The sequence below is a fragment of the Miscanthus floridulus genome, chromosome 8 (genome assembly GCF_019320115.1).
Source record: "Miscanthus floridulus cultivar M001 chromosome 8, ASM1932011v1, whole genome shotgun sequence".
Lineage (NCBI taxonomy): Eukaryota > Viridiplantae > Streptophyta > Magnoliopsida > Poales > Poaceae > Miscanthus > Miscanthus floridulus.
Window position 1 is genome coordinate 40,727,181 of NC_089587.1, and position 27,331 is coordinate 40,754,511.

The 27,331-nt window shown below is 43.6% G+C and overlaps 1 protein-coding gene across 2 annotated transcripts; it reads left to right on the forward strand.

Moving 5' to 3' along the window:
* The first annotated feature begins 10,667 nt into the window (after positions 1-10,667).
* On the forward strand, positions 10,668-13,615 carry LOC136471730 (protein ACCELERATED CELL DEATH 6-like). 2 transcript variants are annotated; one of them, XM_066469488.1, is made up of 3 exons: positions 10,668-10,914; positions 11,971-12,614; positions 12,704-13,615. In XM_066469488.1, the coding sequence occupies exons 1-3, from the start codon at positions 10,719-10,721 to the stop codon at positions 13,481-13,483; spliced, it is 1,620 nt and encodes a 539-aa protein (XP_066325585.1). In that variant the 5' UTR covers positions 10,668-10,718; the 3' UTR covers positions 13,484-13,615. The 2 variants fall into 2 exon arrangements, with proteins under 2 accessions (XP_066325585.1, XP_066325586.1); XM_066469489.1 differs by having other exon boundaries at positions 10,878-10,914; positions 11,932-12,614.
* The last annotated feature ends 13,716 nt before the right edge of the window (positions 13,616-27,331 follow it).

Genomic DNA, 27,331 nt, shown 5'->3' on the forward strand with positions numbered 1-27,331 from the left:
TTGGCTGCTGCTGCTCGCTTGGTTCCTCGAATTCCAGCAGGGTCACTCCTTCTGGTACACCTATTGCATGCTGATGCACAAGATAAATATCATGGATGCATAAGGAATGACATGATGCTCATGATGAATGAATCACAGTAAGTGTTTAACGAAAACATCACTGGACACTCGTTTACCGATTAAGAATAGCTCTATTCAAATCACTTTAAAACGTATATCTAACTTAACTTGAAGAACGAGATCAACTTACCTAACTTGCATAACCTAAGATAAAGATGCTCATCTTCAGTTAAAGGCCTAACACCTAGGAACATTACCACAAACTTAGAAATAGTAAAGGCATATTTAAAACAACAGTTAAAGTTTCATATGCACACTGGTAGTTCCTTAATTCAATCATAACCCGAGTTCTATAAATTCAAATGACTTGCAAGAGGATATTCTGAAAAGCTTATGAAATTCTCTACAAATTATTTGTAAACATCAAAGCATGATTCTTAGGTTAACCAAATCGAATTCCAGTAAACCTAGAATCTGTCCAGAAATGACAGGGTTACTAAATTAAATATTTAGTGATGATGCAAAAGCATAATTGGACTAAACCAAGTTTACCAACTTGTTGTGCATACCAGAGGAACATTAGAAAGTATAGTGCCAACTTCTAAATAAATTATTTAATATCCTTTTCTAATTTATTTAGTTAATTAGGTGATTAAAGCAATATATAGTAAAACTATTTAGAAAAATCTACAAAAATTACAGTAGCTATCTCATGCTTCACATAGACTACCATAAAAATTTCAAAGCCATTGGGCAAGCAGAACTTGCTGTATCCAAAATAATAGGTGGCATGTCTATTTTTAGCATAATTAGGAAACCCTATTGAAAAGTGTCAAACAATAGATTTCTCATTTTTCCTAGCATCACTCTAGCATAAGAACAGCACTCACCAAATTTTACCCTTACTGGATCTATAGAAAAATTATGAAAATTCACACAAGATCCATCCATGCAAACAAGAGAATTTTCTATCTCCTACATACAGTGTCCAAAATATATGAAAATTTAACTACAAGCTATTCATGATATGAGCAGTACACCATAAAACTTTCATGCCATTTGGAGCTACATAGAAAAAGATATAATTACCCCTATTTCTTTCATGATTAAAAGAGATAATTAGCAACTCCATTTTTCATAACAGAACATAGCATAAATTATATTTTTAATAAAAACTAGACATTATCATGAACTCAGCAAAATTGGAACCACATCATTTGAATCTACCAACTAGGAGATACATATTTTTGAATCTATACACCAATCTGTGAAAAGAATAAAACAAAACAATTTGAAACCCTAATGAACTACTGCTGGGCCGGCCCAAAGGACACGACGGCCCACCACGCATGCGCAAGCGAACGCCAGCGCGGCCCAGCACTCGGTGCGGCCCACGCTGGCTCCCGCCTTGGCTCAGCGACTAACGACGGGGCCCCACGTGATAGAGAGACAGACAGGGGAGGAGGAAGAGACGGCGGCGCAACACGTCGCCGGTGCTACGGTGTTTGCCTCAGCCAGGCGCATCTAATGGTGCCATCAATTGAAGCTATTGCTATGGCTAAAGGGGGTGGTGACGGTCATGGCGGCGCACGGCCACGGCATGGTCGGCTCCGGTGAGACGACGGCGTCACGGCCCTAGTGGCCCACTCTACGAGCTTCAGCGTCACACATAGCACCTAGCGCAAGGGAGAGAAGGGATGGCAAGGGGCTCAAGTGGCACAGCCCCATGCAAGCTCGGCAGGCAGCGGTCATGGCGACCCAGTGGAGCTGCGCTCATGGGGAGGTCTACCTGAGGCGAAAAATGGAATGACAGTGGGGTCGCAGACGTGGAGAAGCTCACGGTGGGGCTATGGCTTGGATGAATCAGACCAAGGCACTCGATTGAGGTGGATTTTTTGCCCAGCGGCTGCCACGGCGTCCCGGTCGCCGTGCTCTCGTGGAGGAAGAAGATGGTAGAGCAAAATGGCGAGTGAACGAGCAAGTGGCGAGACGTTGGCCTTCATCTGGAGCTCAGATGCACGACATGGAGACGTCGATAGAGCATGCGTGCCACGCAGCGAGCAGCTCCTACGCCGATTAGCCACGGTGAGCTCTGACCGTTTTCTAAAATTTCTGATTCAGAGATCAACGACGATGACTGACAGGCAAACTTAACGGTGTTGGATCTCTTAAACCATGACGAGTTAGTGGAAGTAATGTATACAAAAGTTGTAAAGCTATGGTAGGGCTACAACTTTGTTTTAGAAATCTACAGCTAATTCACCCTGTATCCTAAGTTGTATCAAGCCAAAGTTGGCTCGATCCAACTGAAATGGCATCAATGACTTAGACAAATTTTTCAGTGAGAACTCAGCAGGGAAAAATGACTTGTGGGACTTGTTTGAACATGTTCTAGCCATTTTCATGAGTTGATCATAAAACAACTTTTGTTCCTTGATAAATTGGCTACCACTTTGGAAAAGGGTGCACAGCCATGCAAGATCTTTAAGTTGGTCTTTTGAATCAGTCAAACAATGTCACTCTAAGGGTCATTCAAAGTCAAACCTCCACTTGAGGGCATTTTTGTCATTTTGATCTACATGAACAATGTTCCAACAATTACCCTAAGTGTAGTTAAGGTGTATTAGACCATGATCAACCACTTTACACAAGGGCTATACCAATTTCTAATGATCACATGTGATGAAGCAACAAAACAAGCAATTCACTCAATTGTTGCAATTACATGTTTCACATGTTTCATTACTTTTGTTGCAATTTTAACTTGCCACTTTCCTACCATGTTGTCATGTTTCAAGGTATGAGAAACTCATGTTGCATTCACATGTTGCACTACTACCATTCACAAACAATCAAGTACAAAACAAACACAATTGCGAATGTTGCATATGCATATTTCAGTGACAATGGCATGATGAGATAGATGGTGTACATGTTTATGAAATGAAATGCAATTTTGTGGAAGCCAAACACCTAGGGTGTTACAATGCGCTCCCTCCCCTGAAGGGGAGATCGACTTTTTCAAGCCCAGACTCACTAGATCGACATCAACGCTCCCAACTGCAGCACCACCGAGTTTCGACCGTGACCCTTCCGGTCAGAGCCTTCCGAACCTCTTGTACACCCCCTTCTTCCTCCTTCTCATTTGTACCCCCACTATAGACTTGAGCACCTGGGCTCAAGAATAAAGTCGTCGACCGACCCTGACTGGACGTAGGGCACGTTGCATGAACTAGTATAAATCCTGTGTCATTGAGTGCTAGGCCACCTCCAATCACAACGTACAACAAAACTACAAATATTTACTAGTTGGTCACTTTCTACACCAACAGGAAGGGTCCCTGCATTGACGAGTGGGTACCTATTAGCGTGTCCTCACTTCCTAGGTCACCCCACTCGGTGTCTACAACTACCTCGTCATCATCCTCCTCCTCCTCATCATCGTCGTCACTGTCTATCTCCTCTCCTCGCTCCTATGCTTTCATTTTCTCTTGCTTACTTTTCCTCTTGACCTCCTTCGTCTTCTTCTGCCACTTGGCCACGGTGCGATTCACCACCACCACGAGCGAATCCTTTGGCAGCGGAGCCACACGGTCCATAAAGACAAGCTTCTTCGGCTGGTCCCGCTATCTCAATATCAGCATCAAGGTGTCGGGAGTTCAATTAAAAAGGAGACACGGGTAAAGAGAACTTATGAAGTCAATGTACCCTGGTTTTGGCTGCATTGGGGGGGTTCCCCAACACCGGATACACAAAATCAAGAGTGACGCCGACATTGTCCCGCGAAGGCTCCATGGCCTCCTTGATGCACTGCGCCACTTCAGAGGGGGAGAGCGCTCCATCGGTGAGCACCGTCCCATCGAGGGATGCTCCAGGCACCATCAGGTACAGGGGAAGCGCGTGACTCATTAGTGGCGCCACTCTCCGCATATGATAGGCTCCGATGATCCCTGACCCCTTCACGCCCCTTTCCTTAAGAATGTGGATGGTGGTGAGATGGTCCTGGATTTCCTTCTTGTCTTTATCCGGGACCCCCCACTTCCTCCATGATTCCGGGGCATCTGGTGAATGCTGGCAAGGGGGCGGCTACGTCGTTCTTGACGTAGAACCAATGCGAATGCCACCCCTTGTTGGAGGCTGATAGACGCATCCACGAGTATTCGTTAACCCGGTTATTGCGGAGCTGAATGACGGCGCCTCCTATCAGCACGCTTAGCTCCTGCCTCTTCTCCCACTTCTTTTGGAGGGTGACAGCGAAGAAATGCCACCATAGGTCAAAGTGGGGACTAATCCCCAAGAACCCCTCGCACAAAGCGACGAACGCTGCAATATGCTGGATCCCATTGGGAATGAGGTGATGTAGCTCCACATTGTAGTAGTTCAGCAACCCCTAAAGGAACTTTTGGGTGGGGTGGTGAATCCCCGCTCATGAAAGTGAGCGAAGGAGACAACGTAGCCGCCGAGCGGTGACAACGCATCCTCATTGCCAGGCAGCCACCACTCCTTGGCGGTGGTTCGCTAGCAAAGAAGGCTATGACAAACAAGGCCCTCTAGGTGCTAGAGGGTGACATCGAATCTACACCATGGCTCCATCAGACGATTGGGGTGGTTGGATGCGAGCTTGATGGCGGCTATGATGTAGGTGCAGGAGGCTCAGGCGATTGGCGGTGGAGGTTGTAGATGCCAAGGCAAGGAGGCAAAGTACGAAACCCTAGGGGTGAACCCCTTGGTTTTATAGGGGTGATGGATGCAAGGAAGGCAACCGTCTACCTAGATCTCTGCGCCTGCCACGATATGCCACCACAACACGTCGTGAGATATGCGCCCATAATCCTTATCCTTTCCCACCAAAGTTGCACCGGACATTTCACCTTCCCGAGCGAACCAAGACTCTTTTCCCACAGAAGGGATATGGGTCAAAAAAGCGTTGCTTCGGCTCACCTAGGCCTAGGAGTTTGAGGGTTGGCCCAACGGTTTTGACGGCCATCCCAATGAAGGATGGGCCCGTGAGCGGCCAAAACTCAGGCACACAAACCTTAAGGGAGTCTTGATCCACCATCGAGCCTCAACCGGGCTGACCCTAGACAAATCTCCGTGAATGGGATACTAGGGTTCCCTTTAAACTATCTAGTTGATCAAAATGCCAAATCTCATAGCCATACCCGTGGAGGGTCCGAATTACCCACCAAGCGATTCTATCCGAATCACCCGGGGGCTACACCCGACGGGTGTGCTCGCGCGCACCCTCTGGCAAATCGAAACACCCCCCCGGATGATTCTATTTGAATCACCTAGGGGCTCGATGGCTACACCCATCGGGTGCGCTCGCGTGCACCTTTTGGCAAGTCAAATCACCCCTCGGGCGATTCTATCCAAATCACCCAGGGGCTCGGGGGCTACTGTCGGGGACCGAATACTGGGGTACCCAAAGAGGAGGAGCTAATAACCATCAAATGTTGATGCTTTCGAACAAACAAGAACGCAACTACACTTCTTGCCCATACGACTGGAGGTTGGTCCGCCTCGCCCAGCCCCAAAGGGTTGGATCCACCTCGCCCAATCCTCGAGGGCTAGACTCCGCCTTGCCCGACGTCTAGGGGCAGACTCTGCCTCGCCCGATGGCTAAGGGCTAGCTCTACCTTGCCTGACGTCTGAGGGTAGGCTTTGCCTTGCCCAACGACCGATGGTTGGCTCCACCTCACCCGACGTCTAGGGGCAGACTCCACCTCGCCTGACGACCAGGGACTGGCTCCACCTCGCTCGATGACCGGGGACTAGCTCTGCCTTGCTCGACCCCCGAGGGTTGGACTCCGCCTTACCCGATGTCTGAGGGCTGGCTCTGCCTCGCCCGACATCTCGGGGCAGGCTCCACCTCCCCAACGTCTGCACCCTGCTCCTTCATGATGACGAGCATAGGGTAAGACAGGACACTCAAGTCAACCGCAGTATCGAGGACCATACCCTGCACACCTGTTGGAAAGTACCATCAGGATATGATGGGACGGGCGCTTTAAGCCCTTCCAGGCATGACAGAGCCCAAACAGTGTTGTAGGCATCGACTTTTGTCTTACAGTGTTGTAGGCGCCGCCATTAGCCCTCGGACGCATATCTTGACATAAGCATACGACAACCACTATGATCTAGGAGGGAACTCACATCATCTACAATGATGGACGTATGGTCACTTCCCCGTCTGCTCCCCGTAGGGTCGTGGCTCGGCACCCTGGTATGCCACGCCACCCGCCGGGGTAGGATGGGATGTGACCACTTGCTAAACAAAGCCAAAGCGCGACCCTATCAAGATTAGCAAACGTGCTATTCCTAGCACCGTCTGCCATGTCAGCGAGGCTGGCTCAAAGGAAAAGGAAGACCCGGCACCTTCGAAGGACCTACTTGGCCTTTGGTTTTTCTGCTTTCTTCCATCTGTAACCCCTGCTCCCCCAAGATCTATAAAAGGAAAGGCAGGGCACCGCCCTAAAGGGACGGTATTGAGATCAATAGTGTCCAAGATATCCCTCTCGATGGTGCACATAGCCAATCCATTTAACCTTTCTTGTGACATAGTTGATCTCAAATAGTTCTTCAACAACTTCAATTTTGAGAAACTTCTTTCTGCCGAAGCTACAGTCACGGGTATAGTTAAGAGGATTCGATAGGCAACCGAAACATTTGGATATCAATCTGTAGCTATAACAAACTCCCAAATCTCAAGCACTGACATCAAAGAATCTAGCAAAGTCACTTGTAGCACCTTTAATTCTGAAAAAAAAATCATTGATCTCAACATCGGATGAGTTAACCTGAGAAAATGTTTCCACAAAATTCTTGCAGTGCAGCCAAAGATCAGCTTCATCCAAAGATTTCAAATTTTTTGAGTTGAACAAGAACCCAAAAACATTATCAAATTTTTTCATCTGCTCAAATCTACTAGTCAATGAAGCAATTGCAGCATCAATCATAACATTGAAGTACTCTACTCTAAATGAGTCCACAGCAGACCATTGTATTTCCTCATCTTGATCATCTTGTTCATCAAAATGTTTCTTTCTCTTTCCTTGACATTTTGTATGAAATTTTGGCTCTATATCCATTTCAAATGCAATGGTTTTTGTTGTATCCATACTAGAAGTGAAACCTTCATCTCTATACTTCTTAAAATATGATATGACACCTTCAATATGTTTGAGAGTATCATCTATACTCATAATTTTAGATTGCAACTTCTTGCTCACCTTATTTATAGAGAATAAAATATCATGCCAAATAACCAAACCAACTAAAAATTCAAAATTCTCCAGTGCACTCACCAAAGATTGACATTCACTAACTGTCATTGGGTCATCAGTTGAAGCCTTCTCTAGCGCTATTAAAGCTGATCTTATTTGAGGGGTTTGGAATATGATAGCTTGAACACTTTTTATCTGGCTTTTCAAGCGTGTATTAGACCATGACTTAACTGTCAATCCTAGGACATTGTCCACTAAAATCTTCCACCTTTTGGTAGATTTTGCAAACAATGTGTATATACGTTGGATGAGACCAAAAAAAGAAATAGCTTGCCTGCAAGATTTAACAAATAGTAAGTTTGAAACTTTTCCTAAATCATGCCATATTATATGAAAACAATGTATAATAGAAATAATAGTTTGCCTGTAAGATTTTCTCACATCACAAAGAGTAAGATTCAGACTATGACATGCACACAGCATGTATAGTGCTCTTCGATTAATTTCAAGCAAGCGCTTCTAAACACCTTGGTGAGGACCCTTCATATTTAAACCATTATCATAGCCTTGTCCTCTCACATCATCAATATTCAAATCAAGAGAGACCAATACATTCTTTAATTCATTAAAAAGACCCAATCCTGACGTGTCATCTACCTTCAAGAACTCTAGGAAGAATTCCTCTACCCTTGGAATATTCCTCGACATATTGACACACCGAATAATTAGAGTCATTTGTTCTTCATGGCTCACATCTGGAGTACAATCTAAAATCACAGAAAAATACTTGGCATCTTTGATGATCTTTAGTATAGTTTGTTTCACATAATCTGCAAGAAGAGAAATCATCTCATTCTGAATTTTATGCCCAAGATAATGATGATGAATCTCACTATTTTGAATCCGCCTAATATGGTCTTGCATCACAGGATCAAATTCACCCATCATTTCAATTGTTCCCAGAAAGTTACCATTGCTATCTTGATATAATTTCTCATTTTTCCCTCGAAAAGCCAAATTATGCTTAGCAAGAAACTTGACAGCAGAAACCATTCTTACTAAAACTTGTCTCCAACGCTCTCTCTCCTTTGCAATTTCTCGTTGCAAATCATCATTAATTGTTTTATTTTTGCTCAACCTTAGCCTAAGTTAATTCCAAGTATTCGTGTTTGTTATATGCTCAACACTATTCTCATGTTGCTTGAGTCTAAGACTAAGATGTTTCCAATCCCTCAATCCATCATGTGCTAGCAAACTTTTGCTCTGACTTGATTTGAACAATTTGCAGCAAAAACAAAAAACTTTGTTCACATGTTTAGAGTAAACCAACCATTTTCTATCAACTACCTCACCATTGCTTAACTTTTTGGAGTTGTAAGCATATGAAAAATGTCTATTAAGAGCATCTGCAGGGAACTCAAGATTCAATTCTCTCAGCGGACCCTTTTTCAATCAATATATCTCTACCCTTATTATCAAGATTTTCCCAAGTTCTAGAATCAAAGACATCATGAATAGAAGCTTCTTGCACATCATCAATTGAATTTTCAGGTTGAGAGGAAGGTCGTAAATTTTTATTTTCTGTAGCATCATCAATGTCATCAACTCATTCACTTAAATTATCATTAACTTGTTGATGTTGCTGTCCTTGTTCTTCAATATCAAGTACATCTACAGGATTATCATCAGGCACAACAATGCTTGAAGCTGAAAAAAACTTATGTATAGCACCTTTTTGAGATTCAATAAATTGATCTTCTACTCTTTTTCGTTTTCTTTTCTGAGACTCCGACAAATGTTTCTTAGGTAACATTTTAAGTTTCTAACACCTAAATTAGAAGAAAAACATGACTATATGAGTACCGAGTAATAGAAGTCCGAAGTAATTAATTTAGATTAAAAAACGGTTGAAAAAAATACCTAGATCGTCGCACTAGTTGGCGTGTCGGCGTCGCAGGCAGTACTAGTCACAGCCTCGCAGGACCAGGTCGCAGCCTCGCACTCGCCGACTCGCGGCACGGAAATCGGCGACTCGGCGAGACGGATCACGGACGGCGGCGCAAGTCCTGGGCGACAGGGCGAGCGTTCGCGACACGTACATGCTAAAGGCAACCGCTAAAGCCTAAAGGGACTGGCGGCCCGGCTGGCAGTAATGAGTGCGTGTCCTGTCAGGCTGTATACGTCAATACGTGGGGGCTCCTGCCGTCCTGGCCTCCTGGGCTGACTGCTAAAGGGCCTGGCGCTGGCGGCCTGCAGTGACTCTATCCGCATGTATAGTGTATACGTGGGGTCCTGAGCAGAACCCCCCCCCCCCTTCCGTGGGCCCTAGGCCGTCGCACCCCGTGCACCCTTCAAGGGCTGGCACTGATCCTACACATGACGCATCACATAACACACAGCTAAGAAACAACTGAGCTCTCAGCGCCCTTTCGACATTTCCATCAGAGACTTAGGACATGTCCCTCTCTCGACTGTTTGTACCCCCTACTACAAACCTTTCAGTGCTAATAACACGAGCAACAGCAGCAAACTGGACGTAGGGACATTCTGTCCGAACCAGAATAAACCTTGTATCTTTTAGCACACCATCCAAGCCTAACGCGCAACAAATACAAATTTAATAGTCGGTGTTTACTCGAAACACCGACAAGACCAAACACTAACAATCTGCGCTCAACAAATCTAGATATAGGTTAATTAATGCAAGCAACTAATCAGACCCTAAGTCTTGAACGACAAGACTATAGCCAGCTCACCAGCCCTACCTATATATATAATCCTTGTGTTCACTATCATCTAGGTCCCGATGAACTGAGGGCTCTGGCATATATCGCCACCACCACATCCAAAACCATCCTTAGTCCAAGTGGCCGTGTGCCTGTGTGAGTATATATTACTTGATCGATGGAGCCAAGTAATAGGCCGCCACTCAACCAGGAACGTGTGCAAGATCTCACCGTGGTCAGGCGACCTGAGCTCCTCAGGGCAGCAAGCTCCGGTGACCTGCTGCTGCTAGAGCAATTTCTCAGCAAACAAGACGGGGGATCAGCGCGGCTGGCTGCGTTGGCCCGCGACGTCGTCGACATTCACGTGGAGGAGGCCGCCGCCGCCGCGGCGCTGTGCATGCCAGCTGCCGCGACCGACGGGGCCTCCGCACTCCATGTGGTGGCGGCCAGCGGGGACCGCCAGGGGTACCTGGACCTGGCACGGCTCGTCTGCTGCAAGGCCCCCGAGCTGCTGCTCGCGTGCGACGGCAACGGAGACACGCCGCTGCACTGCGCCGTGCGCGCGGGCAACGCTGAGATGGCCTCCCTCTTGATCGAGCAGGCCAACGGCTGCGACGAGAGGAAGACGATGCTGAGGATGACGAACAACCGCGGGGAGACGGCCCTGCACGAGGCGGTCCGCTTTGGCCACAAGACGGGTCTGTGCATGGTCAAGGCGTTGATGTACCACGACAAGGAGCTGGCCCGTGTGGTTGCCAGGGACGGCACTTCGTCGTTGTACCTGGCCGTGTCGCTGCATCACAGCTCTATTGCTTTTGAGCTGATTTCTCACGACAAGGAGCTGTCCTACTCGGGCCCACTTGGACAGAATGCCTTACATCCGGCTGTCCTCCACAGCAAAAGTAAAGTATCATCTTTGCTTTTTATTACTGCAAATATATGTGCTGTTTTCTACAGGATATAATTCTAAAATAATAGTATATTAAAGTGTGTCAAGTTTGACTAAATTTGTAAAAGAAAATATTAAGGTTTACCATACTAAATAGGTAACATTACATTCGTCATGTTAAAGAAAAAAGATATTATTATAGGATTATATCATAGTCATTATTTTTATTTTATAGAATATAAATCTCGTTTGGTCCTAGAACAATAAGCACATTTTGAGCAGGACAGAGTCATACAGATTATACTTTGATCCTCAAATTCTCTCACAATATGTCTTCATTTACTAAAGAATTAAAATGGAATCTATTGATCCGAATATTTTGACCAGAAAACATTTTGAATACAAATCTATTGATTCAAATTTTGTGTGCTAAACTTGTAAGTAATTTAACTAATTATTGGTCTCAACTAGTAAAATTTATTTTTTCCCTGTACAAAATATGCTTTTTTATTTCCAGACAAAGGGAGTAATCCATAAAATAATATTATTATGTTATTTTGGTGCTAAACTGAAAGTCAAATTGGGTCATTGATTTTATAAGATTCTACTGGTAGTACCACGGAGTGGTCTAGTGTTATCAATCAGGTTCATATTCTATACGTGTGTTTTATTTATAGAATGCTTTAGATACATAAAACAGAGGCCATATGCATTTGTTTTGAACAGGACATTTGCATTCCTTTTAAAATGCCTTTAATGGAATATCTTAGATAAATGTCTAGCTTATACATTTAAACTACTCTAAACTCTTAAAATTTTCCAAGGTAGCAGTCATTAATGGGATGGTTATATGACACATACATATTAAATATTATATATCTATCATGATTTATGAGTTTTGGATCTTATTTGTTGTTTGAAAATGTTTTGTATAGTAGGTAGATTAGAATTTTGTGCTATTTGTACTGCAGTCTACTAGTTTGGTATATATCCCTTTCAGGGTCGACTAATTGATTTTTTTAATATGCAGAACGACTGACTGATTAATAATTAATTATTATACATGCAGAGATGACACAAGCGCTACTTAAATTGAACATGGAGCTGACCAAACAACAGGACCTCTCTGGAAGCACACCGACGCATTTCGCAGCATCAGCTGATGATCCTTCCCTCGAATTCTTCCTCTACGTCTTCGTGGAGAGGACCCTGGAATTCTACTCCTTGGGCATCTACTTTGCGCCGGCGCATTGGCTAACCAGATTCTACAGTTACCTGAACCTTCCCCTCTACCAGCTGGTGCATGCCGATCCGTCGGCGGCGTTCCAGCGTGACAACGATGGGCTGTTCCCGGTTCACGTCGCTGCCTCGGCGGGCAACCTTGTCGCCGTCATCATCTTGCTCGTACGGTGCCCTGGCTGCAGCGGGCTGCGCGACTCTCTGGGAAGGACGTTCCTTCATGTCGCTGTGGAGAAGAGGAGCCACAACATCGTCAAGTTTGTGCGCATGAGACCTGAGTTCAACTCGATCCTGAATATACAGGACAGCCGAGGGAACACTGCTCTGCATCTTGCTATCCTTGAAGGACATCTGTCCATATTCCAGACTCTGATGACGAACCCACATGTTCGCCTCAACTTGCCCAATCATGACGGGAAAACCCCCATGGATCTTGCCGAGAGCAGAGCTCCACCAGGATTCTATTTCGGCATGGTAAATACTCCAGTTCGACTACTCTTTATTCTCCATCTCTTTATTCAGATCTGAGGGTAAATTTCTGTCTTTCTTTTTTGGTCTCGCAGCATGCACAGCGTAGGATTCTTGGCACGCTGACTTTTGTAAATGCTCAGCATGGGAACAGTCGCCGCGATCGTTTCAAAGAAAAGCTCGTCCCGAAGCTAGACAAGGCCGAAGAGTCAAAGAAGATAACGGAGTTTGCACAGATCGTCGGCATCTGCTCGGTGCTTGTCGCGACGGCGACATTCGCGGTAGTCTTCCAATTGCCCGGCGGACTGAGGACTGATGACAATGACAATAGCTCATCTCCATCTCCATCTCCATCTCCAGCTCCAGCTCCATCTCCAGGTTACCCCATCGGAACACCGATACTGGCCGGGAAATATGCTTTCGACGGTTTTATTCTCGCCAACACATTAGCTTTCAGCTGCTCCGCTATAGCCACCTTCAGCCTCGTCTACTGCGGGATGGCCGCAGTCGACATAGAGCAGCGGATCAAGCTGGTGTCCATCTCGATCGCATTGCTCAACGGCGCGGCGAGGAGCTTCTGCGCCGCCTTCGCCTTTGCGCTCTACCTGCTGCTTTCTCCCGTGGAGCCGGCGACCGCCATTGCCACGGCCACGATGACGGCGCTTGTGTTGCTCGACGCAGTCCGCTTCTTGTGGCTGCTGTTCGTTGACATGGTGATCGTGCTAAGGAGAGGGAGAGGGAGAGGGAGAGGCGCCGCGCCACTGCTCAAGTTAACAACTGCATTCGTTGTCAACATGGTCTATCTCTTCTGGCCCTACATCATAATCTTTAGCCTACTGGGAGGTCACAACAAAAGCGCGTTGCACTCCAGGTGACTCAGCACTGGGGTATGGTATGGATGCTTCATGATGGCACTGATTGATGATGCTTGCATACTGTGCCAAGATTGCCCCCCTATATATTTTTCTTGAGAAAAAAGAATCTTGTGAGCTACTCCTACATTTCAAGTCTAAGTGTCTTTTATTTGTATAGTGGGTACGGTGTAAGTAACTGATGTACTTATTACGCTCTAAACCAATTTATTTGTTTATGATGCTTGAATTGTTTGTAACGCTCCACAACTGTAACGTTCTAAATAATAATATTTAAAGATATTTTTTGTGGTACCAGCACTCTCAAGCTGTGGTATGTTGGTTTCAACTACTGGTTATAAACTACGGCAGATGTCACAAGCTCACAGCCCAACTTAGCTAATGAGGGGATACAATGCTGATGTGTTCTTTGTCACAGTTTTGAATATTTTTATTAATATAAAACTTTCTGTGTGATATTTAAGCTATGCAAGTGGTGAATGACCAATGTAAAAATAGTAAGCACTGTAGTACCTACCAAATATGCTTCCTGTCACTAGCGTATCCAGGATTTATAGGTACGGGTGGTCTAGTGTTTAATTTTTGTAACCACTATAAATTGAGCATGTCGGTATAGAAGTATATGAACTACAAAATACAATATAATTAAGCTAAAGACAGCATACACTAGTAGAGAAACGACCTTTGATCCAGCTTGAAATTTGGCTTTAGTTCCGGTATTTTTCACGCCCGGGACTAGAGAGACCTTTAGTCTCGGTTTGTAGCTACAACCGGGACTAAAGGTCCCTGCCCAACGGCTACTGCGGCAGGCTTTTGCTGCAGGGGACCTTTAGTCCCGGTTGGAGCTACCAATCGGGACTAAAGGTTAACTTTTATTTCCAGTTGGTCTCTCCAACCGGGAGTAAAAGTCTACTTCCGGCTGGAGGCTCCGTCCGGGACTAGAAATGGACCTTTAGTCTCGGTTTCTGTCTCCAACCGGGACTAAAGGTCCCCTCCTATATAGCCCTTCTTCCTCCCCGAGCCCGAGCCACTTCGAGCTCAGTGTTCTTGCTTCATCGCCGGCCTCTCTTCTTCCTCATCGCCGGTAATCATAAGATTTCTTCGATCCCTTCATCGATTCTTCGGTTCTAAAGGTTACCAACTTTATACTCTCATGTTTCATCAGTAGCATATCTCATTTTGTGAACTAGATATATGTGGTTTTTTATGGTGGATTTTTTTTATTTGTAAGCAATTTAAGCTCAAAATCACTTTAAAGTTTGCATATTTGGATGAAGGAAGGTTAAAGTAGTTATTCAAAACTAGTATTCAGCTTTTATTTCTAGCATGCATAGCACACTTCATGGTTTAGAGATATAGAGAATTTTAGAGTTTTTTTAATTTTATTTGTTTATAAAATGAGAAATTTATATTATATTAAAAATGAGTATAGAGAGTAGATGGCAACTGCTTCTGGATCCTCGGCCTCTCATCGGGTTCCAAAGCGACTGAGGTCGGACCTCCCTCCCATTGCATGCGGCAAGTGTGAGGAGAAGACTGTGATGGAGTACCGGGTGAGGAAGGAGTGTCCCAACAACGGCCGTATCTTCTACAAGTGTCTGGATCGCAATGTGAGTTATTTTGTCGCATTTGATGATTATGGTTAATTTATACTTATTTTCATGATGATTGTGATTAAAGTTCTAATTTTTTATTTTAATTTTAGTAGGATGGCACTGGATGTTTAGGCTGGTACTGGGAGGAAGAGTATGTTGAACACGTGCAAAACTCTCTTGCACAGGCGGCTACGGCGGCTGATGAGGCAGTGATCCTGCGGAAGAAGCCCATATATGTTGAACAAATGCATGATCTGTCTGTTTTAGTTGGGATTGATCACGAAATCCTTATGCTGCTGAAGTGTATTTTAGATTAAGTTTTTTTGTGGTAGTTAGGATTGTCTACATTGTAAAGAGACTTTCATAAATTAATACCTTGTGTGGTGGCATGCATGTCGTATAATTAACTAATTATATTCTAGGTTTTAATATGGTATGTATGTCATGTAATGCAGATGAGCCGGCATTGGATGTACAATGCTGATCGCCGCTCCCAAGAGTTCATTGAGGGCGTGCATTCTTTCTTACGTGTGGCCGAGGCAAACAAACATGATGGTTTCATGTGCTGCCCATGTGCCATATGTAAGAATTTGAAGGAATATGCTAGCTCAAGGAGTCTTCATTCACACTTGTTGAAGTCGGGTTTCATGCCAAACTATATTTATTGGACGAAGCACAGAGAAACCAGGGTTATAATGGAAGAAGGTGAAGAAGAACAATGGGACGATGATGACATTATTGCTGAATATGGTGCCTTCAGTGATACTACAATGGGGAAGCTGAAGAAGAGGTAGTGGCAGAAGATGAGCCCGCTGATGATCTTGGTTAGACCATTCGTGACGCACAAAGAGAATGCGAAAGTGAAAAGGAGAAGATCAAGTTCGAGCGCATGCTAGAGGATCACAAGAAATTGCTATACCGAACTTGTGATGTGGGGTAGAAAAAGGTGGGTACCACACTGGAATTGCTGCAATAGAAGGCAAAGAATGGTGTATCTGACAAGGGATTTGGGGAGTTACTGAAAATTCAAAAGAAGATGCTTCCGAAGGATAACGAATTGCCCGTCACTACGTACGAAGCAAAACAGGTAGTCTGCCCTTTGGGATTAGAAATCTAGAAGATACATGCATGTCCTAATGACTGCATCCTCTACCGTGGCAAGGAGTACGAGAAGTTAGATGCATGCCCGGTATGTCATGCATCGCGGTATAAGATCAGACGAGATGACCCTGGTGATGTTGAGAGCGAACGTCCCACGAAGAAAATCTCTACCAAGATTATATGGTATGCTCCTATAATACCACGCTTGAAACGTCTGTTCAGAAACAAAGACCATGCAAAGTTGTTGCGATGGCACAAAGAAGACCGTAAGGTAGACAATATGTTGAGACACCCTACTGATGGGTCCCAGTAGAGAGCAATCGATAGAGAATTCCCGGAGTTTGCAAATGACGCAAGAAACTTAAGGTTTGCTTTAAGTATGGATGGTATGAATCCTTTTGGGGAGCAGAGCAGTAGTCATAGCACTTGGCCTATTACTCTATGTATCTACAACCTTCCTCCCTGGTTACGCATGAAGCGTAAGTTTATTATGATGCCAGTGCTCATCCAAGGCCCAAGGCAACCTGGCAACGACATCGATGTGTACCTGAGGCCACTAGTTGAAGAACTTCTACTTTTGTAGAACAAACCAGATGTACGTGTGTGGGATGAGCACAAACAGGAGCACTTTGACATGCGAGCATTGTTGTTCGTAACAATCAATGATTGGCCTGCTCTAAGTAATCTTTCAGGACAATCAAACAAGGGATATAATGCATGCACACACTATTTCGATGACATTAAAGGTATATTCTTGAAAAAATGTTGAAAGGTCGTGTACCTTGGCCATCGTCGATTTCTTTTTGCGAATCACCCCCTAAGAAAGAAAGGCAAGCATTTTAAAGGTAAGGCAGACCACGAGACCAAGCCAGGCAACCGAACTGGTGAGGATGTACTCATATGGTCAAGGATGTGAAAGTAGTATTTGGAAAGGCACATGGCAGTGAACCTATTCTGAATGACACCGACGGTCACGCACCCATGTGGAAGAAGAAGTCTATATTTTGGGAGCTACCCTATTGGCAAGTCCTAGAGGTCCGTAGCGCGATCAACATGATGCACCTGACAAAGAATCTTTGTGTGAACCTGCTAGGCTTCATAGGTGTGTATGGGAAGCCTAAGGACACACTTGAAGCACGATAGGACCTGTGGTGTTTGAAAGAACGAGACAACCTACATCCAGAGAAGACAGATGATGGACGCCATTACTTAAGTCCTGCCAGCTACACTCTTAGCAAAGAAGAGAAGAAAAGCATGTTTGAATGCCTAGCAAGCATCAAGGTACCATCTGGATTCTCCTCGAATATAAAGGGTATAATAAATGTGCCAGAGAAGAAATTCCTAAACTTAAAGTCCCATGACTGCCACGTGCTCATGACACAATTGCTTCCAGTTGCATTAAGAGGAATTCTACCTCCAAATGTACGTCTAGCCACCGTGAAGCTATGTGCATTCCTCAATGCAATTTCTCAGAAGGCAATCAATCCAATGGATCTAGCTAAACTACAGAATGATGTGGTTCAATGTCTTGTCAGCTTTGAGTTGGTGTTCCCTCCTTCCTTCTTTAATATCATGACACACCTCCTAGTTCACCTAGTCAAGGAGATTAGCATTCTCAGTCCTATGTTCCTACACAACATGTTCCCTTTTGAGAGGTTCATGGGAGTCCTAAAGAAATATGTTCACAACTATGCTCGGCCAGAAGAAAGCATCACCAAGGGCTATGGAATAGAGGAGGTCATTGAGTTTTGTGTTGACTTTATTCCCAACCTTGACCCGATTGGTGTTCCTGAATCGTGACACGAGGGGAGACTAAGTGGAAAGAGGACACTAGGGAAGAAAACATATATTGGTACGCAGGACAATTATTTTAATAAAGCACACTACATAGTTCTACAAAACTCCTCCTTGGTGGATCCGTATATCGAGACACATAAAGAGTTGCTCCGATCTGAGTTTCTAGGGAAGTCTGAAGCTTGGATTATGTGTCAGCACATGGAAACTTTCAGCAACTGGTTGCGAAAAGAATGTCAGGGTGATGAGAGTATTGATGAGCAACTGTATTTGTTGGCTAGGCAGCCATCATGGCATATCCTCACATACAAAGGGTACGAGCTAAATGGGAATACATTTTACACAGTAGCCCAAGATAAAAAAACACCAACCAAAACAGTGTGTCCGCATAGATGCCACTGACCCTAATAGAAATAAGCAAACATATTATGGCCGCATAGAGGAGATATGGGAACTAAACTATGCACCTACTTTTAAGGTACCTTTGTTCAAGTGCCAATGGGTAAAGGCGACTGGAGGCGGGGTAGCAGTCGACAACCAGTATGGAATGACAACCGTGGACCTCAACAATATTGGGTACAAAGATGAACCATTTGTCCTTGCCAAGGATGTGAATCAGGTGTTCTATGTCAAGGACATGTCTATAAAACCGAAGAGAGGGAAAAACAACAACGACCCAATCAATGAGCCAAAGCGCCACATAGTTCTTTCAGGGAAAAGAAACATCGTCGGAATTGAAAACATGTCAGACATATTAGAAGATTATGAAAAGGATGACCAAATTCCACCCTTCACAGTGAACAAAGACCCAAGCATCTAAATGATGAGGACACTCCATGGTTATGGCGCGATCATAACCAAGGGATATACGTTAAGAAGAAGTTCACTACTGTGCCCGCTTGATATATATAGTGTATTCATATTTCTGTCGTGTATTCATGTTTTCTACAATTTAAATGAATTTTTTGCTTGACGGTGGATTTCCTATGGAGAATGTGTGATGAAAAAATAAATGATCAACGTCAATAAGATATGAAAACTAATTTCTTGTCGAAAAGCAATAGTTTTAATGATTTTAATTAAGTAGTACATTTTTACATGGTGAAAATTATGGTTATTATTTACACTATGTTAAATATTTATACGGTAAAACAAAAGAGTTTAGGTTATAGATTTTTCTTATGTATAATAATGCAAAACCAGGTCTCAAAATTCTTTTTGTATTTTTTTGCTAATATTTTATTTACTAGGCAATTAACAACTCTCTACATATTTATATAAAAGAAATATATAAAAAAGAAAAAACTTCTAGAAGCTGGCGGGAAGCCAAACTGTAGCCCACCTTTACTCCCGGGTGGACCAACCACCCAGGACTAAAGGTCAGACCTTTAGTCCTGGTTCTAACCATCACTCGGGACTAAAAAACCTTTAGTCCTGGTTCTAACCATCACCCGGGACTACTAAAGATGGGCTGCGTTTTCGCGGCCCGCCAAAATCCCCTTTCTCCCGGGCCGTGGCTACACCCGGGACTAAAGGTCAGACCTTTAGTCCTGGTTCTAACCATCACCTGGGACTAAAGAACCTTTAGTCTTGGTTCTAACCATCACCTAGGACTATAGGTCCCCCTTTATAAACCACACCCTTCTCCCTTAGTTCACTTCCTCTCTGTCTCTGCCGCCTTCTTCTCCAACCGGATCCAGTAGCTGCCAAGCCTTCTTCTCCGTCGCCTCATCTTCTCCACCGAATCGATCCGATCCAGCAGCGCCGCCGCCCCTAGGTGACCACCCTAGCCTTGCCACGTCATGCGCGCACACTGTCACCGGCCCCACGCAAACGCGCGCTTCTTCTTCGGCCAGCTAGCGCACGCCTCGCGTCGTCCTCGTCCCCGGCCCACCTCGCTCGTCCTCACCGGAGCGCTGGCCCTTCACGCCCGAGGAGGATGCCACCATTGTCTGCGCCCACACCAACACAGCTCCACCTTGAGGGCGCTGCCAGTGTGCCTATCCTCTGCAGCTCAGACCACACTGAGGCCATCATCGACGATGGCGTGCCACACTGCAACGATCCTGTCCTCGCCGAGACGGAGCGCATCAAGGCTGTCCTCCTCAACGACCAAGAAAAGGTCCCTCCTCCTCCTCACCTCTACAATGTTCTGCCGCCGCCGTTTTTATCGCCGCCAGTTCCATTGGTAACTCGCACTGAATCTTCTCTGCTCTCACGTTGTTGCAGTCGGAGTCCGGTCGAGTTGCTGGAGCTACTCCGGCAGCTGTAGGAGCTGGACCTCACGTTTGACACCTTGGATGTGAGCCACCCCCGCCATCATATATAATCCGTTTATGATGGATTAATTGCTCCAACCTTTTATAATCGGATGGATGCGTGTGCCGAGCCCTCGTGCCAGCAATCTTGTAATGCGATTTTGCGCTGAGCCATCGAGCTCAGTGGAGCACGAGCGTGGCCCAGTGTCTCGTCGTTTTCTCCTTTTTGTGCGGTAGCTTATGATGACGCTGGCCCCTAGATCCAAGAGGTTCGACGGCATCCATGACATTGTAGTAGCAGGGCATGTAGTTCTCATACTCGGGCGGGCATACCTCTGCCTCCTTGGTGCGGGCTAGTTAGAAAATTGTAGAAAATCCGTACTAGTTGAACTTGCAGACCGTGTTCATCTCAGCTAGCATGTTCTATGTCGAGCGGTAACGGACGTCAAGGAGGAGCTTTGATTCTACGAGGGAGAGCGGCAATGGTCGTGGAAGACCGTGTTCCCTTCCTCGTAGAATCGGAGCTCTTCCGTGGCCAAGTACGGTGCCGTCTGGTGGAGAAATGCCCGCCGAGATGATCACGTAAGCAAGGTCAACTAGTACGGAAGCTTACGTGATCTTAGAAGATATGTGAGGTCATGAGAGCGTGTGTTTTTTCTCAATTTTGTCGAGCAGGTCACTTAGAATTAATTTTTCCATGAAACGCCCGCGAGCTCGCCGATGTCGAGCAGGTCACTTAGAATTAATTTTTCCATGAAATAAAATACTTAGAAATCATGCCTTTTATTTTTTAGAATTAATTTTTCCATGAAATGAAAAACTTAAAAAATAGTTAGAAAATTGTAGAAAAACCGTACTAGTTGAACTTGCGGACCGTGTTCATCTCAGCTAGCATGTTCTCTGCCGAGCGATAACAGACGTCAAGGAGGAGCTTTGATTCTACAAGGGAGAGCGGCAATGGTCGTGGAAGACTGTGTTCCCTTCCTCGTAGAATCGGAGCTCTTCCGTGGCCAAGTACAGTACCGTCCAGTGGAGAAATGCTCACTGAGATAATCACGTAAGTAAGGTCAACTAGTACGGATGGTTATTTATTTAAACATGTTTTTAAGCTAGAATTTGATGGGTAATTGATAACTTTAGACCTACAAATGTTATCTACAAATGTTACTATCCTCGAGGTGGCATGTCCTGCAAGAGTCCATTTTATAGATATAGTTTTTATTTTTTATAGATATATCTAGTGGTGTAAAAGTTAGATGGCTGCCCCGAGAGACAACATGGATGAACAAATGATGGATTTTATCAACATCGGCACTCAATTTGTCGATGGTGACCAGCAAGATGTAGATGACGAAAGTCAATACCCGACTCTTGAAGATAACCAAGAAAATATTATGCAAAAAAATACTGGCGAGGTATATACATTTATATATATATTTGAATATTATATATATTTGAATATCTATCATCTATTATGTGTACACATGATATTTATTTATTCTTTTTTTATACGTAGCCCTCTAGATCGACGACCACAACGGCGAAAAGCAAAAATATTTGAGGCCCAAAAAAGCCATTGGAGGGGCGCTACATAATATTAGAATTCAATATCGAGATAGGCGAACCACTTGGTCCACATACAAGGAAATTCGTGCAACACTATGGGTGCCTTGTAAGGGACAGACTTCCGATCAGTGCCCGTGAATGGAAGCAAAAGATCAACGAGCCTCATGTTAGTTTTGTCTCTGATCTTGATAAGAATTTAATTTAGAATGATATCCTTCAACATTTTACGTTGCAAGCGGATGATTATGATGCTATCAACGATGATGAATTGAAGGAACTAGTTCGAAAGTGGGCTATGAAGAAGATGGCCACACAATTCCAGACTTGGAAGAAATCCCTATACACGAAATACGTCAAGAAGAACCTAACACCCAATTTCAATACTAGGGGCCCGCTCGCGAAGTTGAGGCCCTACTTGAATGATTTTGTACAGTACAAGACATCGGAAGAGGGTGAGGAACGGGTGAGAAGGAACCAAGAGAATGCCCGATAGAAGGTATACCACCATGGCATGGGATCAGGTGGCTATGCGACTGCCATTCCCAAGTGGGAAAAAATAGAAGCGGACATTCTTGCCAAGGGTATCACACCAGAATCACTCAATTGGCCCAAACGCACGAAGAATTGGTTTTCGCTCATGGGGGAAGACTAGACCTAGAGACCGAGAAGCTGGTTCATGGACCAAAACTCGAAAGAGCAACACAAAGATTTTCTTATACTCTACAAGCTAAAGCTATTGGTGCGTTCAGGTCCAATAGAGAGAAGGATGAACTGACGTATGCCATCGGGACTGCTGAACACAGTGGCCGAACGAGAGGTTTAGGACGGAACATTTCTTGGGAGCATGGTTTCCCTAATGACAGAGATACCTACAGAAGCCAGTAGAGAAGGAAGGATGAGGATGCAGCGCGGATTAGCAGGTTGGAGGAATATGTTTATGAGTCATGGGAGGGGTTGCTTCAAGCACAGGAGCGCGAAAAAGACATGCAAGCTAGAATGCAAGACGACATCATAAAGCAAGTGCAAATAGCAATGAGTGCCCAAAGGCAGGCATCAGATATAGGAATCAACATTAATATTAGCCCCCTGATCAGTTGAAAAGCAGTTGCGCTTCCACGGAGTTGCCAAATCAAGATGACGCAATGCTACGTTTCCCCGTGGATCACATCACTGCACCGTTTACATCATGTCAGCTACATATTCCAAAAGAGAATGCCACAATCATGGTGGCTCTCGGTGTTTTTTCTCCTCCAGATCCTACCAAGACGCCAAGAATCCATGGGGCAATAATACCACCTGGATATGTTAGCGTCTCAGTGGATAGAGTTAACAAAGGTTTTAGTGATCTAGCTCTTGACATTCCAGGAGGTGATGGGGAGAAGACTCTAGGAGAAGCAGAGAAGACATTCATACTATGGCGCAAGCGCTACGTCATTATTCCCGGGGTCTCTAGTCCACCACCGCTTCCTCAACTGCCAGACAATAGGTGCGGACAAAAGTGAACAAAACAATTTTTTCACTAATTTTCTATTGACATGTATGATTAATAATAACAATATTTCTTATACCTAATTATTCTTTTTTGTACTCACACAGCAGGGCCACCGCCAACCTAAGTCCAATTATTCAATCTCTAGATCATCATAGTGCTCCGGACAATGATTATGCAACGCCGCCACCTCCAAGGAGGTCTCCAATGCCTCCAAAGAGGTCTCCACCGCCACCACCTCCAAGGAGGTCTTCACCGCCGCCACCTCCAAGGAGGTCTCCAATGCCTCCAAGGAGGTCTTCAACGGCTGCCCTGCCTCCCTTGATGATCAAGAAGCAGCCAGCTCTTAAGAGGTCCACCTCGCAAATGAAGCCATTGGCCCACTAGCCGGCAAAGAAGAAAGCCTCCTCTAATCTAGTTATTCCCCAAAAACTATCTTACGAGAAAAGTAAAAAGGAATTAAAGGATGCAGTACAAAAAGATATGAAAAGTTTCTTTGAAAAAGTAAGAAAGCAACGAGAAGCGAGGGAGAACCCGAAGAAACCGTACTTCTACCTAGCTCCAGATCTTCTAAGAAATAAGATGGACCAGAAAAAGCGGGAATCTCAAAAGACCCTGCCTAAATCGGACTACGACTGCTCTCTCACCAAGTCATTTGAGGCGGCGCAGAAAAAGACTAGAGCAGGGAAAGGTGTTGCACAACTCAGACAACAATCGCAACAATCAGTCCCCCCTCTTGTCATTCGTAATGAATATGGTTCAAACTTAGACTTACCGGACGTTGATTTTGAGGACCTGGTTTGGTTTTACGAGGATACTGGTTTGGACCTTGCCCAAGTGCTCGCTGAAGGACCATCTGCTCCGAAAGTGTATCCTTGGAAGAAATTTGAACATGAAAAGAGTCTATACAACCCTGAGGCCTTAGATGAACTGGGTACGCAAATGTACCTACCAAACAAGTGGTACATGACGACGTGTGAACGGGGAGAGAACTTTGTTTCTATCAGAGTTAGAAACCAACATTACTTCCGTGACGATGACGTTATATATGTCGAGTTTTTAGAATTACACCAACTATGCCACCTGGACTCTCTCGACAAAAGTCTCATTAGCTGCTATTGTCTGTAAGTGTGATTATTTTCTACTATTAAAGTGTATATATATAAAGCTACATGTATATATATAAATTATATATCCTCACACTATATTTTTATATATGCAGATATGAGATGACAGAACTTAGAAAGAGAAAGGATAATGATGTTGGTTTTGTTGATCCAAATGTCGTATTCAAACACCCTGATCCCCCGCCTCAATGGAAAGCTGAACTCGAGAAAAATCTCATGAGGTTCTTAGTGAACCAACAAAACAAGGACATACTCTTCCCCTACAACTTCAAGTGAGTGTTAAATAATTAATGTCGATCATATGGACATTTGTTCAATTATTTGCTTACTAGCTAAGCTATCTCCCATATATATGTTGACTCTAGTTAATGTCGATCATATTTGTGTATAAAAACATATGCAGCAATCACTGGATATTGATGGTCATCGATATGGCTAATAGTCGGTTGAGCATCTTAGACTCGTTAAGAAAAGAGCAAATAGAGTACCAAGACATGATAGATATTATCCAAGGGTAATTTGGTCTCTCTAGCAACTATATATACCCCGATCTCTTAACTGCAACAATTATTAAAGGCCAAATTAATTTTTTATTTTATTGGGCGCAGTGTTTGGAAAAGTTTCATTGAGGAACACCACATAAAACATTGCAAAGCACCACTGGATGTAATCGCACACAAAGTAAGTACGAGCTACATTTATATATATATATAATTCAATTAACACCATGCATGCTTTCAATTCACCGGATCTTTTTTCTCGTAAAAGTGAGTTCTGAGGCAAGAACAGGAGAACAACTACTGCGGATACTATGTTTGCGAGTTCATCATGGCGTACTAAAAAAGAACTCCTGAAGAGAACCTCAAAGTACATTATATAAATATATTCATATATTCACAATTTCTTTTATTGCTCATATATATAAGTAATCACTTGACCAACACACACATATATATATATATTAATACTTTTCCTTTAACTTTTATTGAAGACTCTATGGTTGAAGGAAAAAGTCATACGACGTGACCAACTGAAAGCAATTCAAGAGACCATAGCAAGATTTCTTAATGACCAGGTCCTAAACCCCACCGACGAGTTCTACAATGACGTGAACGAAACATGGAAGCCAAACCAGATAGAGTGAATTTGTTATCCCAAGGATATGATAGAATATACAATGCAAGCTTTATTTGTAATATATATATATACATATTATATGTACATAAAATAACGTACAATATATATATATATGCATGTAATACATACGTTAGTTTCATACTTTAGTTTGTACAGAATGTTCGAACATTATAAATGTGTAGAATACGTATATTATTAGCGGCGTAGAATGCATATTCGAAAACCTATTCGAAAACCAAAATGAATCATCAATTGAAAATAGAAAAAAATGAAAAAAAAAGAAAACCTTTAGTCCCGGTTGGTAATACCAACCGGGACTAAAGAACCGGCCCACGTGGCCAGGCCAGGAGGCCTCTTTAGCCCCGGTTGGTATTACCAACCAAGACTAAAGGTCCTTTAGTCCCGGGCGCAAAAACGGGACTAAAGGAGGGGCCCTTTAGTCCCGGATTCGTGCTCCTGGTTCCAAAACCGGGACTGAAGGGGGTTGAGAACCGGGAGTACAGCTAGTTTCTCTACTAGTGATATGAACATCATAAAATAGACAAGTTTAGATTGCTTATTGTAGAATTGAAATATTACATACCCATAATTGTGGAAGAACAATATTGCGCTACTTCATGTCCGGTCTGCGCCTTCTAATAGCCATGAATGTGTTGATTATCTTGTTCTTCACTCAATTGTAAGGAAGTATCCCACTCAATAAAACAATTAGACAATCATCCAAAAGGTTATCACCCATCTTATTTGTCAACCTATTCTTGATAAAGGTCATTGTAGAAAATATGCTTTTAACATTTACAGAGGTCACCAGTAGAAGCAATACCAGTTTGATAAGTAAATAGACCCAACGATAAACTTTATCTCTCTTTGTTTCAACAAATTTTACTAAGAGGTCAACACAATTGTTTAGGTTTTTGAACATTTCATATTTTCTCATGTCAACAATACAGGTTTCAAGTTGCAAGTCAAGCCTGAACAAGTTAGAGCTTGAAAATTCATTAGGGTAAAATTCAGCAAGTCTGTGTACCTTCACTACTACTGAACTGAATTTCCGGTTGAAGCAAAAAATCAGCACTGATAGGACCAACCGACAGTGATATTTGGGTCACTACTGCCGGTTTTTGGCTTGAACCGGCAGTGATAGGTTGTACGAAAAACTTTATAACTTTCTCATATGATATCCGATGAAGACGAACTTCATACCAAAGTTGTAGTACTTTACGAGATCTACAACTTTATATTTCAAACTTTTTTGACTGAGATAGTTTGGATATCAAAATATGTATCACAAAATTTTATAGAGTTAATATCAAAGGAGTCCATATGTTCTAAAGTCACAAGTGAGTGTATAATGGTAGAAAAATATCTCAAATGGAAAAACAATCAAAACAAAAGTTGTAGATCTCGAAAATTTATACAACTTGGTAGTTCACAACTTTTTTTATTTAAAGTCGCTTTCATGCCAAAATATTTGTTTCACAAGATTTATAGAAGTTAATACCAAAGGAATCCATTTGCTCTATAGTCATAAGTGCATGTGTAGTGGTAGTTAAGAATCTCGGATGGAGAAGCGATCAAAATATAAGTTGTAGATCTCAAAAACTTATACAACTTTATAGCTGATAATCTTTTCATTTGAAATGATCTATCTAACGAAAATTACGTTCGAATTCTCACATTTGAAATTTGAATTTTTAAACGACCTCGGATAGAGAAACAACCAAGACAAAAGTTGTAGATCTCAAAAGGTCATGCAACTTTATAGTTGACAACTTTTACATTTG

Excerpts from the sequence above, each read along its gene's own strand:
- LOC136471730 (XM_066469488.1), top strand. The coding sequence starts at position 10,719 with ATGGTCAAGGCGTTGATGTACCACGACAAGGAGCTGGCCCGTGTGGTT. Across the intron at positions 10,915-11,970 it reads GGCTGTCCTCCACAGCAAAA|AGATGACACAAGCGCTACTT; the intron begins GTAAAGTATCAT and ends TTATACATGCAG. Across the intron at positions 12,615-12,703 it reads CAGGATTCTATTTCGGCATG|CATGCACAGCGTAGGATTCT; the intron begins GTAAATACTCCA and ends TTGGTCTCGCAG.